This window comes from Pleurodeles waltl, chromosome 11 (assembly GCF_031143425.1).
Source record: "Pleurodeles waltl isolate 20211129_DDA chromosome 11, aPleWal1.hap1.20221129, whole genome shotgun sequence".
Lineage (NCBI taxonomy): Eukaryota > Metazoa > Chordata > Amphibia > Caudata > Salamandridae > Pleurodeles > Pleurodeles waltl.
Genome location: NC_090450.1, coordinates 925,637,274 through 925,649,797, shown reverse-complemented (window position 1 = coordinate 925,649,797; position 12,524 = coordinate 925,637,274). Strand labels below are relative to the sequence as shown.

The following is a 12,524-nucleotide window of genomic DNA, read 5'->3' as shown; positions in this document are numbered from 1 at the left end:
GGAATATCTAGAAATAATTTGCAGTGGTTGGACTGTTTGTTTTCACCATGTTCATAATGCTGGTAACGTTGCTTTGCTTCATCTGCCTAATTATCGCAGCTCCTTCTCTCAGTTTGTTTTCTTCAACAAGTGTATTGAAAACATATCTTGTATCGCCCTTGTGTCTTCGCCTGGCTATGCACGAGTAAGACAACAAAAGGGTACAATCTGTTTCCTTAAGTGTCAGTGTCATGTTTAGGTTGCCATAATCACCTTCCACCCCAGTAAGTTTAGGGATTTAAGGGGGGGGGGGCACTGTGAGCTAGCCAAGAATTGGGGAAGCAGTCTCTGATGGTGTGGACAGACTCAGTCCCCACATTCTGAGCTTCTGTTGTCTTAATATGCAATCCTGTTGTCTCAGTAGGACAGTATACCACTAGCACACATGGCCTCATATTTCCACACTTGAAAGAAACTAATTTACTCTCATTTCCCCTCACTTTCAATGTATTGATTAAGCCATTTTTTGTAATTTTCTTTAGTTGCAAAACTGTGATTCGATCTTGACTGTGTTCATAATTTTATCCTTTTCTCACTTTACAAAATACACTACTAGTGTACGCTTGAAACGGTCAACTACATCAACATTCAAATTGTGGTTTGCTGCTCTTGCACCTTATCAATAATACCGCAACAAATTAGTTTGTCTAATTAGGAATCTGATAATTCACCAAACTCATATGTACAAGACACATTTATCAGTGTAGCCACAACATCCCAGCCTGATTATGCTTTGTCTGTGCACTTGCATAGAATTTGCATTTCTCTAATGCAATATTCATTCTGGGTTCAGAAGGCATTTCCAACATTTATTTCCAGGTTCTCCTTGCCCCACTGCCCAGAAATACGGACTGCTTTATGGAATGGTTGTTTTATTTCCACCACTGGATTGTGCAAAAGTGTTTTTATGTCCAAAGGAAGAACTCTGTCTCTGCCAATAGCTATTACAAAATATTTTTTCATCCATGGCAGTAGTGATTAGTTTGAGAGTAAGACAAGAGACTGAAACATAATTGTTGCCACCATCTTAACACAAGAAACCAACACAGTAAATTGAGTACATTAAAATTAGTTACTAAAACTTCCCAAAATATTAAGACCCCCAAAAGGATGTGAAATTCCTATTGCCGGACGCCCAGGACACATTGTTTGGAGTCCAGGCCAAAACGTTTTCACTTTTATTGTGTCCACTGGACAAGTAGATCCAACCCAATGCAGCACAACCCCTTTGGCTGCCAGCTTATAGTATCACAGTAGGGACATGTGGAAGAATATTGCCTTCCACTAAGTCAAGATGTGTATGCCTATGTATAAGTTGTTCAAACTTCTATGTATGATTCATTAGTGCAAATGCCCTTACTGTTATGGTGAGTGCTTTAAGCAAACGCAGTGAGCTCAGCTTGCATCAGTGACAGTTGTTGTAGTTAAAAATGTGTATGCATGTTCTCTACATTTAGCAGATTGAAGCAGTTTACTGCTTACTCCCTGATATGTGCAAGCACATGCAGATGCTAGAAAGCAAGATTGGTGATTGCTAAATATAAAATGTACACAAAAATTAATTAGAAAAAATGTTTTGCTGAACTATTGTGTAACTTTAAATCCATTTCTTTGAGTCATGCATTAGTAAAATGAGTTGTATGAATGCTAATTCATTAAGAAAACAGAAAGCCATAAGTGCCCCTGCAGATATGTCCTTGCATTTGTGCAGATTTACAGCTTTCAGGAATTCACAAGTGTTTATAGAAGGATGCCTGAAAACGTCATCATAGAAAACGTTTGTGATATCCATTTTGTCATGAGCAAATATTAGGCACGTAACTTCGCAGGGGTGTTTAGGTTGTGACATCCCCCAAGTATATGATTTTTTGGCTTGCTAGTTGGGTTGGTGGGGTGGGGGTGTCCTGTGTTGGGTCTTTTCTTGACACTATACCTGTGTCAGTTTTTCTTGTTGTACCAGGAACTTGAATATATATAATGACTGGTTTACTAGAAAAGTAACAGATTTGCACCCACAGAAGTACTCTTTGAATGGAGGCAAATTTACTCCTTTTTGGAATTCTCAAATATTTGCAGTAGTAGGCTTGAAAAGATGCACCGGTCTAAGGTTTTCAGGCATACTACTGGCAATCAAACACCTTACGGCCTGAGCTGCCGACTTTGGAGTTGGGGCAACCAGGTTTGAGTCTGGCGTCTGCTCAAGATCCTGTTATTCTGGTCAAATCACTTAGGGCCAAATTACAAGTTTGGCGGTCCGAGGACTGCTATACCCACTGTAGTGGTCGGACCGCAGCACTTCTGGCAGTCTGACCGCCAGATCACAGCCCTGGCAGATGGAACGCCAGGGGAACGCTACCACTGGCGGTTGGCATCGTGGTCGGCGACGGCAGCACTGAGTTCAGTGCCACCATGTTGATCACAAGCCCTCTTTCCACCAGCCTTTTCATGGTGGGGGCCCCACCATGAAAAGGCTGGTGGAAAGCCACCCTCGGAATACGCACTCCTTGAGGGGGCCGAGGCCAATGCCATGGCATTGTTTCTGGTGGTCTGACCAGCGGAAAAGTTGTGATATGATGTTTCTGCCAATCAGCCCAGTGGAAACATCGTAATACAACTTTGGGCGGGGGAGGCCGCCGGTACGACAGCAGCCTCCTCCCCGTGGCTGTTGCAGTCAGATCATTCTGACAGCCAGAGTCGTAGTGACGCCCTTAATCTCTTGTGCCTACAGTTCAGCACCCTGAGAACCTCATGGGTGATTAGCCACCCTTTAAATCCTGGATTTATTCAAACACCTAGATGGTGACATGGCTAATGCTTGCAAATAGTCTAACCACTGGCAATTGCTCCAAGTAGCATTTCAAACTATTGTTTTTCGCCCAGTATGTCACATTAGACTGAGCCTGATTTAGGGTTTTTCAGACAGAGTAAAGGTAAACAGGGTGGCTGAACAATTTACCTGTGGTCCACCAAATTTCCTGTCAGTCTAGGAAAGGTTTGACAGATGGCTCCATCAAACATGACCGCTGACTGTCAAATCTTTCCAAAGCTTTTTTTTTTATTTTTCAAAAACAAACTCCCAAAGTGGGAGGTGATTTTCCAAATAAAAAGTTAATGACCCCCATACCATAGACGTTTTCTCCCATTGTGTAGAGGTCATTTTATTTTCTGCTCACTCTAAATAAGGCAGGTGGTCGGATGGTTTACCTCTGATGGTCTCACTCTGTTGGCCGTGGGAGGAAGTTTTACACCGACGGAGTAAAGCTTGAGGTCCGCCTGACTCAAAATTGGGTGGATGGACCTTACATTTAGCACGCAGGTTACTCTGTGACCACTGCAATGGAATACTTGTCCACCAACCTTGAAATCTGCCACTAATGCAAATCCCTCCTGGGAACAGATTTGTGATTCACATCCCCTGAATCTCACTGACTAAGCTATGCCCGTGGTGCACTTGTATATTTGTTTATGCAAAAATCTGCTGAGAAATAGCATATTCACTGTCCCTTACCCCCTTTTTATTTTGAGCCTAGGCAGTGCACAGCATTGTCTGCAAGACGTGATGTATTCAATCTATGGGGTTTTAACCATGCCCACTCTTACCATTTGTTCTTTCTTCTGCTTGCCTTAAATGCTTTATTTTTTATTGGTGCATTGTACTAAATGTCCCTCCCTTTTGTGCTTAATTTCCTCCTAGGCGATTTCATTAAGAGAACATTTTTGTTGGCCATCACATTACGGTCATGCTTCTTACTGTTACAGCGGGTGATGGCCCCTCCTCCCAGCGTACTTCACTGATTGATCCTTTTTGTTGGCCATCTGTTGCCTCCTCGCTCACACCCCCTACCTCCTGTCATTGCTGACGTCCTTCCTGCGCTGCTGCTTGCTATGTGTATCATTAATAATACATCAGTGAAAACAACGTTCATGCGTTTTTTGATTGGAAGAAACCGCTTGAAGTGTCTGAAGTGAGAATATAGCGAGGTCAAAGGTTCAACCCAAATAAGCATTAGCTTTTATCAGGTACGCTCTCACATGCATTTTCTCCTTCTCTTGGCCACTATCTGCCTCTGTTGGTGTGGCTGTCTCCTGGTTTATGGGACTTTTATCAGTTAAGGGCTACCCAATATATTGCTGTTGGCCACACACAGTTATTGTTAATGCTCTGTGTGGCTTGACACCAATCCTTCAAATGTCAGTTATCTACAACAAATGTCTGCGCTTGATGTCCCAAACAAATGGCAGTTTCTCTATGTCAGGGACATGTGTAGCAAGGTTCCTTTTGCCATAGGCACCACCATTTGCAAGAGCTGAGCTGCTCTCATCTACCTTGACATTGTGTAAACATCATGTTGATGTTGTGAGATTAAGTTCAAATGTGGCCAGTTTAACATTTGTTCACGGCATATCATGGATTTTCACACAGGTTACTTTACCGCCATCACGGAAGTCGGAAAAATTGCTCTGCTGACAACCTGCAATCTACATCAAATAAAATGTGAATTTATATACCAAATTAAGCCAATGGATTACATAATGGTTATACCCCTGCCCCGCCTTAACCACCATAAAGCGAATGAATGTGAAAGCATCTGAATTGTTCTGCTTGTTCAAGTGTTAATAGCCTTCTTTCCATAGGGGTGGGCAAAATAATAATATAAATAAATATAATAAATAATGGCAATATTATCATTTTTTTTTGCAGATAGAGGAAACAGGTAAATAGAAGTGCTTTAGTTATATGCAGGGCTACTGGTTCCTAATATGAAAACCATATTACTCTTGTGTTTTGCAGAAGTGAATTCCCACCCTTTTCAAATGTGGAAAAAAGATTGAAGAGGAGTTGATAAATACCTTTAAAAATATTGGACTCGCAGGTCATGCCAAACCTAGAACTACAACTTTATGCCTACTTCCAGTCCCTGTTTGGATCCAGTTAGGAGTAACATGGCACTGGCATGTTGGCAAAACCACATCCATAAAAACTGGTACTGTGCAGTAACACTTCATCAGTACTATGCAATTAAGAGTATATTCCCATATAATGGGGAACAACTGTACAGGCCTGGTTTTACTGGGCAGAATTATGCACAGTAAAACATTTTCTCTGGGTATTCTCAATCACATTTAATGCCCACTCTACTTAACACTGATCCCGAAAAAAGTTTCAGATCCATTCAACATGTCTGATTCTTTTGCTTTTCAGTATGATAAGCAGCCTACACATTGAAGCCCTTTAGAGTATGACATGTTGGACGTTATCCGCTTCCCGTGTCTCACCTGTGTTACCAAACGTAGCTTCTGGTCATCTGGATAGCCTCCTACTGGATATGCCCCGTCCCTTTTTAAAGCACTGTAAAGCTAGTGACAATTGTGTTTCCAGTGTGTTCTGTGACACTCATGCATTCTGCTCTCATGGCAGTTGCTATCCCTACACATTTTCTAAGTGCATTCAAAGAAACTGACTTCCTGGCAGATCTTTACAGCATTAGAGTTTAGTTCTCCTGCTCCAGCATGGGTCATCCGCAGCATGTCGCCACTTTCTTATGCTGAGTTTCACAAATGGAGGATAATAAAAATGAGGTGTAATAAGATGAATAGACACTACTAAGTGGTCCTGCTAGGACATAGACCGGATAACAACCATCAGTTTTAAATGTAGCAGAATCATTAACAGCATTCAGTTGTGGAAACAGAAGATTCATATGCTGACTGTACATTTCACTAGGTGAGAGTTATTTATTGGCATCAACAAAAACTGATACCCTGGGGATTAGTATTTATTGGAGCCTATAACTATGCAATCAAGGGTTTTCCCCATCTAAATGGGGAATGATGTGTTATGTTAGCACTTTCCACGCCAAAATCTGCATGTATGGGTATTTACCACTTTTAATTTTCAGCACTCCTGTTGACCTGTCAAAATGCACATGTGGAAACTTGTAGGGGGTTGTAGTAATTGCAGCTACATTTGTGATTGTGTGCAGGGATTGAAAAAAATAGGCCACTGATAAGATGTTAATGGGTTAACAAACCTATACTACAAAATAAATCTCACTACTATGCCCCTCTCCCACCCCGAACAAAATAGATTTACACAACTACATTGAATACACCTAAAACTGGGCCCGTTGAGAAATAAATTAATATATTTGTAAAAAAGTTTTTGAGGTGATTTTGGTCCTTCATTAGCACTTAGTGGTGGGTGAAAAGCACTGTAACTCTGTGTAAATCTAATTGCACAAAGAGGTGAAGAAATAGAGATTTTTAGCTCTAGGTCAAACTGCAGACAGGATGCCCATATAGGGGTACGGCCACACCACATTCATGATGCCCCAATGGACATCGCTCCCCCCAGTGCTCTCCTCTTCTATACGTGGCACACTGGTCTTGGCAAGCAGGCAGGCTCTTGCGTTCAGGGGCAGGTGGTCTTGGATTCCCTGTGTGCCTTCCCTTCACCCAGCTGGTAAACTGGCAGGTCTTGGCCCCCAATCCTGGTCACAGGCAGAACTCTTGCTGAACTTCTTCTCCTATAGCCTGCCTGCTATACAGTGACTGTTTTTAGGCCTCATGATCCCCTTCTCCTAGTCCCTATCCAGACCCCAAAAGTGATTTGGAGTCTGAGTCTTTGAGGCTTATGTTGGGGGGTTTTCTTCCTTTTCAAGTGCCTTCTCCTCTGTCTTAATGTTTCTCGAGAGCGCAGACCCCTCACCATAAACCACGAAGACTCTGATATCCACACCATTATGAGGGTAGTGCTTTGAGTACCCCTCCTGGTCCAAAAAGACAACAATCCGTGAGACAGGCCTATGTCATGGTGCACATGCATGATCGGTGTTCACCCATGATAACTAGAATCAGTATTATTGATCCAGACATCATTACATTGGGGGCGCTCAGGGCAGGATTGCATGTCCATCGCTGTGCAAGGGACTTTTCCATCTCAACAATTCCCTGTCATCCATCGTGAACACTTTGTTCCATTTAAGGAGAGGAAATATACTCCTAAGACATAAGTATTGACTTTTGTATTTTTGGTAACTTTGACAAATATATGGTCATATATATATATTTTAAACCATATAACTGTTAAGTGAAAAAAGACAGCATTGCTATATACAATAATAAATGAATATAGCGTACAGTTGAATGGTTTGGCATAAATTTGGCTCCTTTATTTATATATTTCAGAAGGCTGATTTAAGTACAATGGTCATCTTGTTTCAGAGGGGTCTGGATATTCAAGTCATGCACATTTCCTGATGTTGGAGACGTGACAAGAATGTAGAAGAACATGCAAATGAGGATGGAAGGGTTCCCCTCTCGTCTTTGGAGATAGATGAACGTGATAATTTATTCTCCACAGAGTATCACCACTAAGAGCAGTTGTTGATCAAAATGGAGGATGCAGACGTCATGGAATCTTCTGAACATCACCCCTCTTCAGCAGAACATACAGAACCAGTTGAAAGGTAAACATAAAGCTGAAGTTGTTTGCTTAAGTAATTATTGCAAAATGCTTATTATCTAAATCTGCATTCCAAGGACTTATCTACTTTACTTTGTAAAATGAGTGTTTCTTTTTAGTGATTGTTTTACCTTCTTACAGGTTGTTTTTGAATGTAAGAACACCTGCTTTGGTAGATTTCTTTGTATTAATTTTTTTTATAAACAGTTTTAATGGTTTTTGGTACAAAAAAACACATCACATTAAGTTATCATAGTGCAACAGCTATATCCTGCTTCTCGAGTATAGCTACTACAGCAAGCTGTAGTGGAGCTAGCAGAGTCACTGAACAGCCATCATAGAGTTATAGTTACAGCAGCAGACTCAACCCAAAGTGTTCTCACCAGGTACTCCAAATTCGTTCATGCTTGGAGGGACATCCTCTGCACCGGTTTATCTTGCTGAGTGCTCTAGTCCATTCTATACTGCCACTGAGGGCAGTGTAGAGGGTTCAGGAGCTCTCCAGCGAGCTGCTGTATCTTGCTAGACCACCATGTTAGTAGTCCCCAGAAATGCTTGGTCCACACTTGAGCCACCAACACCCTCCAGGATACTCAGGATCTGCACCTGCGGTGAAAGGTCCAGCTCCCATCCCATTACCTTTGGTAATTCCTCGGCTACAGCAGTCTAGTACTATGCTATCAAAGGACAGGACCAAACCATGTGGCAGAAATCCGCAAGAGTTTGTTTGCAGCGAAAGCAGGTGTATTTATTTTATTAAATCAGATGTGAGGGTGGCAGCAACTCAAAACCTAAAATGATCATTTGATGTTCAATATTCATTTAAGCCTTCAGTGTGGTTTCTGTCTATAGAAGACAGGAAGATTATTACAACATGTCTAGCTCTCTGAATAATCCCCTTAACAACTCCCGCTTCTCTGTCTTCTGTATAAGCTTATTGCGTTAACCGGTGAAAGAGAAAAAATGGTTAGCACCATGTAGTTGTTTATTTCCATCACCAGCCTTCTAAGAACTTACCGCACTTGTCTGTGATAGAGAAAAGTTGCCCAGATACATCTGCCTCTCTCCCTTCATGAGCATCCATAAGCTGACTAGGTGGTTCTCTTTAAAAAACATTTCCCCTTGCTGGTGCTGTACCCTTCTCCCATTCCTCTCTTCTGGTTAAGGTGTGAATCCTGCCCAGTATGCCTAGGTCCTGTCTTCAACAGTGAATCACTGATGAGTAGATTGGGGACCTGCACTAGAGCAAATTTCTTGCAAATTCCACCCATCCCCCCCCCCCCCGTTCTGTCAGAATTTCTCCATTTTTGCAATGCTTGGGATTGTTCTTCCCCAACCCTTGGCTGGCCATGTTAAAGATAAGGTGACCATAGAGTACATCAGAAATCTGTCCAGACAATGAATAATATCCATCTGGTGCCATGTGGTGTAAGCGGGCGCCACAGCAGTGCCCATAGTTGTGTGCTGTAGGGGCTGGGCTGACCTTATCACTTCAGGTTAAAGACCACAGCTGCAGTGATACCAGTCCGACACCAGGTCTTCTCCTGCCCATGTTTACTTCTTTGGTTCACTTGTTCACATGCAGAGTTTTACATGATCAAAGCCTGTCTGTAAAGCAGCATGAAATGCACCCATTACACCTGCAGCAGTTCCAGTTTCTCTCACACAAAATAGAGCAAGTACATCATGGAGAGCAATAGTGCAAGTTTCCTAATACACAGAACACTTAAACAGGCAGCAACAGTTCATGATTCTCTTGCATGTAGCATCTTGGAGTCCTAATATCAATGATTTGAAAGAGGGTAAAAAGCATGACAGTTTCCCTGAGACTCAAGTGGAACGCCTGGGTGCAGAGAAAGGGACCTATAAGTCCCAAAAGAAAATTTGTGATGCAACAATCCAGCATGCACATCACTGATTCGGTGCATACAGAGCTTTGTGGTCAGCCCTGAAGGTTGTATCCAGAGCACTCATCTTGATTGCTGTCTGTGGCTGGAAGTTTCATTTGGAATATTGTGTCCAACTCCAAACATTACTACTAATATTTTGTTGAGGTCTAGGAAGTGAACTCTGGCTTTGACAATGCTCCTCATCCATTTGACATAGCAGGAAAGATTTATTGAGGTTTGGGGCTTTGACCTCTCATTTGATCTATGTGTGTGTGTGTGTGTGTGTGTGTGAGAGAGAGAGAGAGAGAGAGAGAGACCAATGCTGAGATAGAAGTCTGATAAAATCAAAGCTGGGCTTTCAGCAGCTAGATGTTATATGTCAAACACCAGCAGAACTGTCAAGCAGGATTGGGCACTTTAATTTAAAAGAGGATGTTCACAGCCCCACCCCAGAGGTCACTCTAAACCAGTTCTGGGAAAGCTGTCCCTGGGGCTAATACCTGGCTGATTAGAAGGCCACAGACAAGGCCACAGACATTACAGCACTAGATGCCAACAAATCAATCTGCTGCCAAAACCTTACCAGGGTCTACGTACATTCCTCTGATCCACACCTGCAACACCTAGCCTGAATAATTGTTGAGCAATTGCTGAACTTCTCCCGCCACTGTACCTTAAGCTGTAACTTCAGTCTACACTAACTGAAAATCACTTTGAATAAATAAATGTATACATTCCACATATTTAGATGACACTCTGTTTTCATCTACTCATCTCATTCCTCCCTCACTGCCTCTCCCCCATTAGCCTATGTTCCCTACCTCCTCATTTGCCAGCAGACTGCATTACTGTCTTCACTCACTGCAAATGACATAGCTGCACATTTCTTTTAAAAAGCTGCACAGATTCAGCTCACTTTGAGTTCTCTGCTGTTCACCCAACACTCTTCCTTCACCTTTGCACGCCTCTTCACACCACTAGTCTGTCTTCTGTACACCGAACATCCCCTCTACTCCCAAACACTCGAGCAGAACTTTCTGAGGTAAACCATTGTTCCTATTCTTCTTGACATCTATGCATTCCATTCCTGGTCCTCCCACTTCATGTCTGTTTTTGTTGTCCTTCTCCTCAGGAAACATTTGGCTGATACCTCATCTCTTGGAAACTATAGCCCATTTTACGTACTTCTTTTTTGCTTAAGAAGGGATGAATACCTATCTTCAAGTGACTTATTTTATATCTCGTCTCAGGACCTACAAATCCTTTCTACTCTCTTGGCTGTACACTCCCCTCTGCCAAGATTGTTTTATGACTGTGTGCCAACTTCATTACATCTACTTACCTCAAATAGTACTCTCCCATCATCATTTCTCTCAGTTGTGCAGCTGCTTTCAACACCGCAGATCATACCACCATGCTGGGCACCTCCTCTAATCATTGCTGGTTCTGGAATTGAAAGAGTCTCCTCCTATCTAGCTTAACATATCTTCTCAGTATTACTGTATTGATCCTACTCCTCACTTACACGTTTACCTAAGTCCTCTGACTTAGGCTTGAATCTCCTCATTTGTACACTTTATGCCACTGCCTTCAGCAAGATCACATCTTCCTTGATTTTGCTACCACCTTTATAGCAACAACATTGAAATCTGCTTCCCATTTTCCAGCTTTGTCCTTCCATCTCCACTCTCTGAAATCTGATTGCCTTACTGCTAGCTGACACTGAAAAGCTTTCACATCCCTGTGCTTAACTACCCACAACAAACTTGACACACCTTACTTACCCCCTCAGCTAGAAATCTGATAGAAATATTCCACAGTGAAAAGCGACTCAAATTATTTATCACCATCCTAGAAAAGGTAGCCAGGTTTTACCTGTTAAACACCAGCAAAATTGGCCTTCATCTCCTTTTCCATTCAGCCTAATCACTCATGAGCAACCTTGTCACAATTAAGCTAGAATAAAAGGCAGCTAGTTTACCTTTGGTGAGGAAGTTTATAACTTTCTCATGGAAGGCAGAAGGTAAATTAGCTGTTCAAGACACTGTTCAGTAATCCTCACCACACCCCTCATCTCAATAACACATTTTTGTAGTTTGAGTGCATGAGAGAGAAAGTTAATGCAGCAAGACTGAAGTGATTGGAGTGGTCCCTCAGAGGAGCATAATATTTGCCAGTGTGAGTGAGCTTTGTCATGGAGTGTGCCAACATCTCATGACCTTGCTTCAAAACCTGTGTCTATTTTTTGCCGCAGCCTAAAAAAAATGTCCGTATGGCTATTAGTGTGAGGGTGGCATCTTGGAATCTGAGATTGGTCTTGCTTTGAAGAACTGGCCACTATACAGATCAGTCATCACTGGTTTCCCATGAGCTTTTGTGACCATACTGATTTTTAAAACTCTGAGGAGCTGTGCTTTCTACATGCCTCCTTAGTCTGTTTGCGTTACAAACTATACCTTCAAGTACTTGGAGGTAGTAGTTTATCATTGACCCAAATGACTAATCTACAGGAATTTATACAAAAACAAGAGGGAACCGCTGCCATGCTTAGCGTATCTCTCCGTCCCAGCCCAAGGGATGACTCTTTGGTATTGAAAGGACTCTCACCCACTGGGATTCCAAGTGGCATGCTTTATCCCAGAGTACTTGTCCAGGTACCCAGTTTTATGGACGGGCTCGGCATTGGTACCCAAGGTAGCTCTTTGGTTATTGGTAGGAGCGGGCAGAGCTCACTGAGTTCTACCCCATGGAATTCTGCAGCGTTATCTAAAAACTCTTTGAAATTCCACAGAATGCCACCCGGTCCTACAATCACTAAGGGCAGTGTCACAACTCACCAGTCCTAGGCTTTCCTTAAAAAAAAAAAAAAAAATCATTGTTTATTATGATTAGCGGAAGTGAACCAGGACTACAACTCCAAGGGCACATTTGGTTGTGAAGAAATGCCCATTAAGGTGCAGTGCTATCTTGGTGACATGAGATAGTATAGAAAGCTTACTGTAGAAAAGGATGTGACAACTGGCTGTACGTCACAGATGTACTAAAGCAAGTCATGTGACATGTATCGGATGAGGTCACACTTGCAATGCAGGCCGTGTGTGACATCAGGAACACACTCTGTCATCTTCTCA

The 12,524-nt window shown here is 42.3% G+C and overlaps 1 protein-coding gene across 4 annotated transcripts in view; it reads left to right on the top strand.

The window, feature by feature from the left end:
* MPHOSPH9 (M-phase phosphoprotein 9) overlaps positions 1–12,524 on the top strand; it is a 311,640-nt gene that overhangs the window by 22,089 nt on the left and 277,027 nt on the right. For 2 of the 4 annotated variants that reach the window (XM_069214981.1, XM_069214978.1), the window contains exon 2: positions 7,228–7,508. In XM_069214981.1, coding sequence (XP_069071082.1) covers positions 7,435–7,508 — 74 coding nt within the window. In that variant the 5' untranslated portion in view covers positions 7,228–7,434. The remainder of the gene's footprint in view (positions 1–7,227; positions 7,509–12,524) is intronic. The other 2 variants (XM_069214980.1, XM_069214979.1) reach the window with 2 other exon arrangements.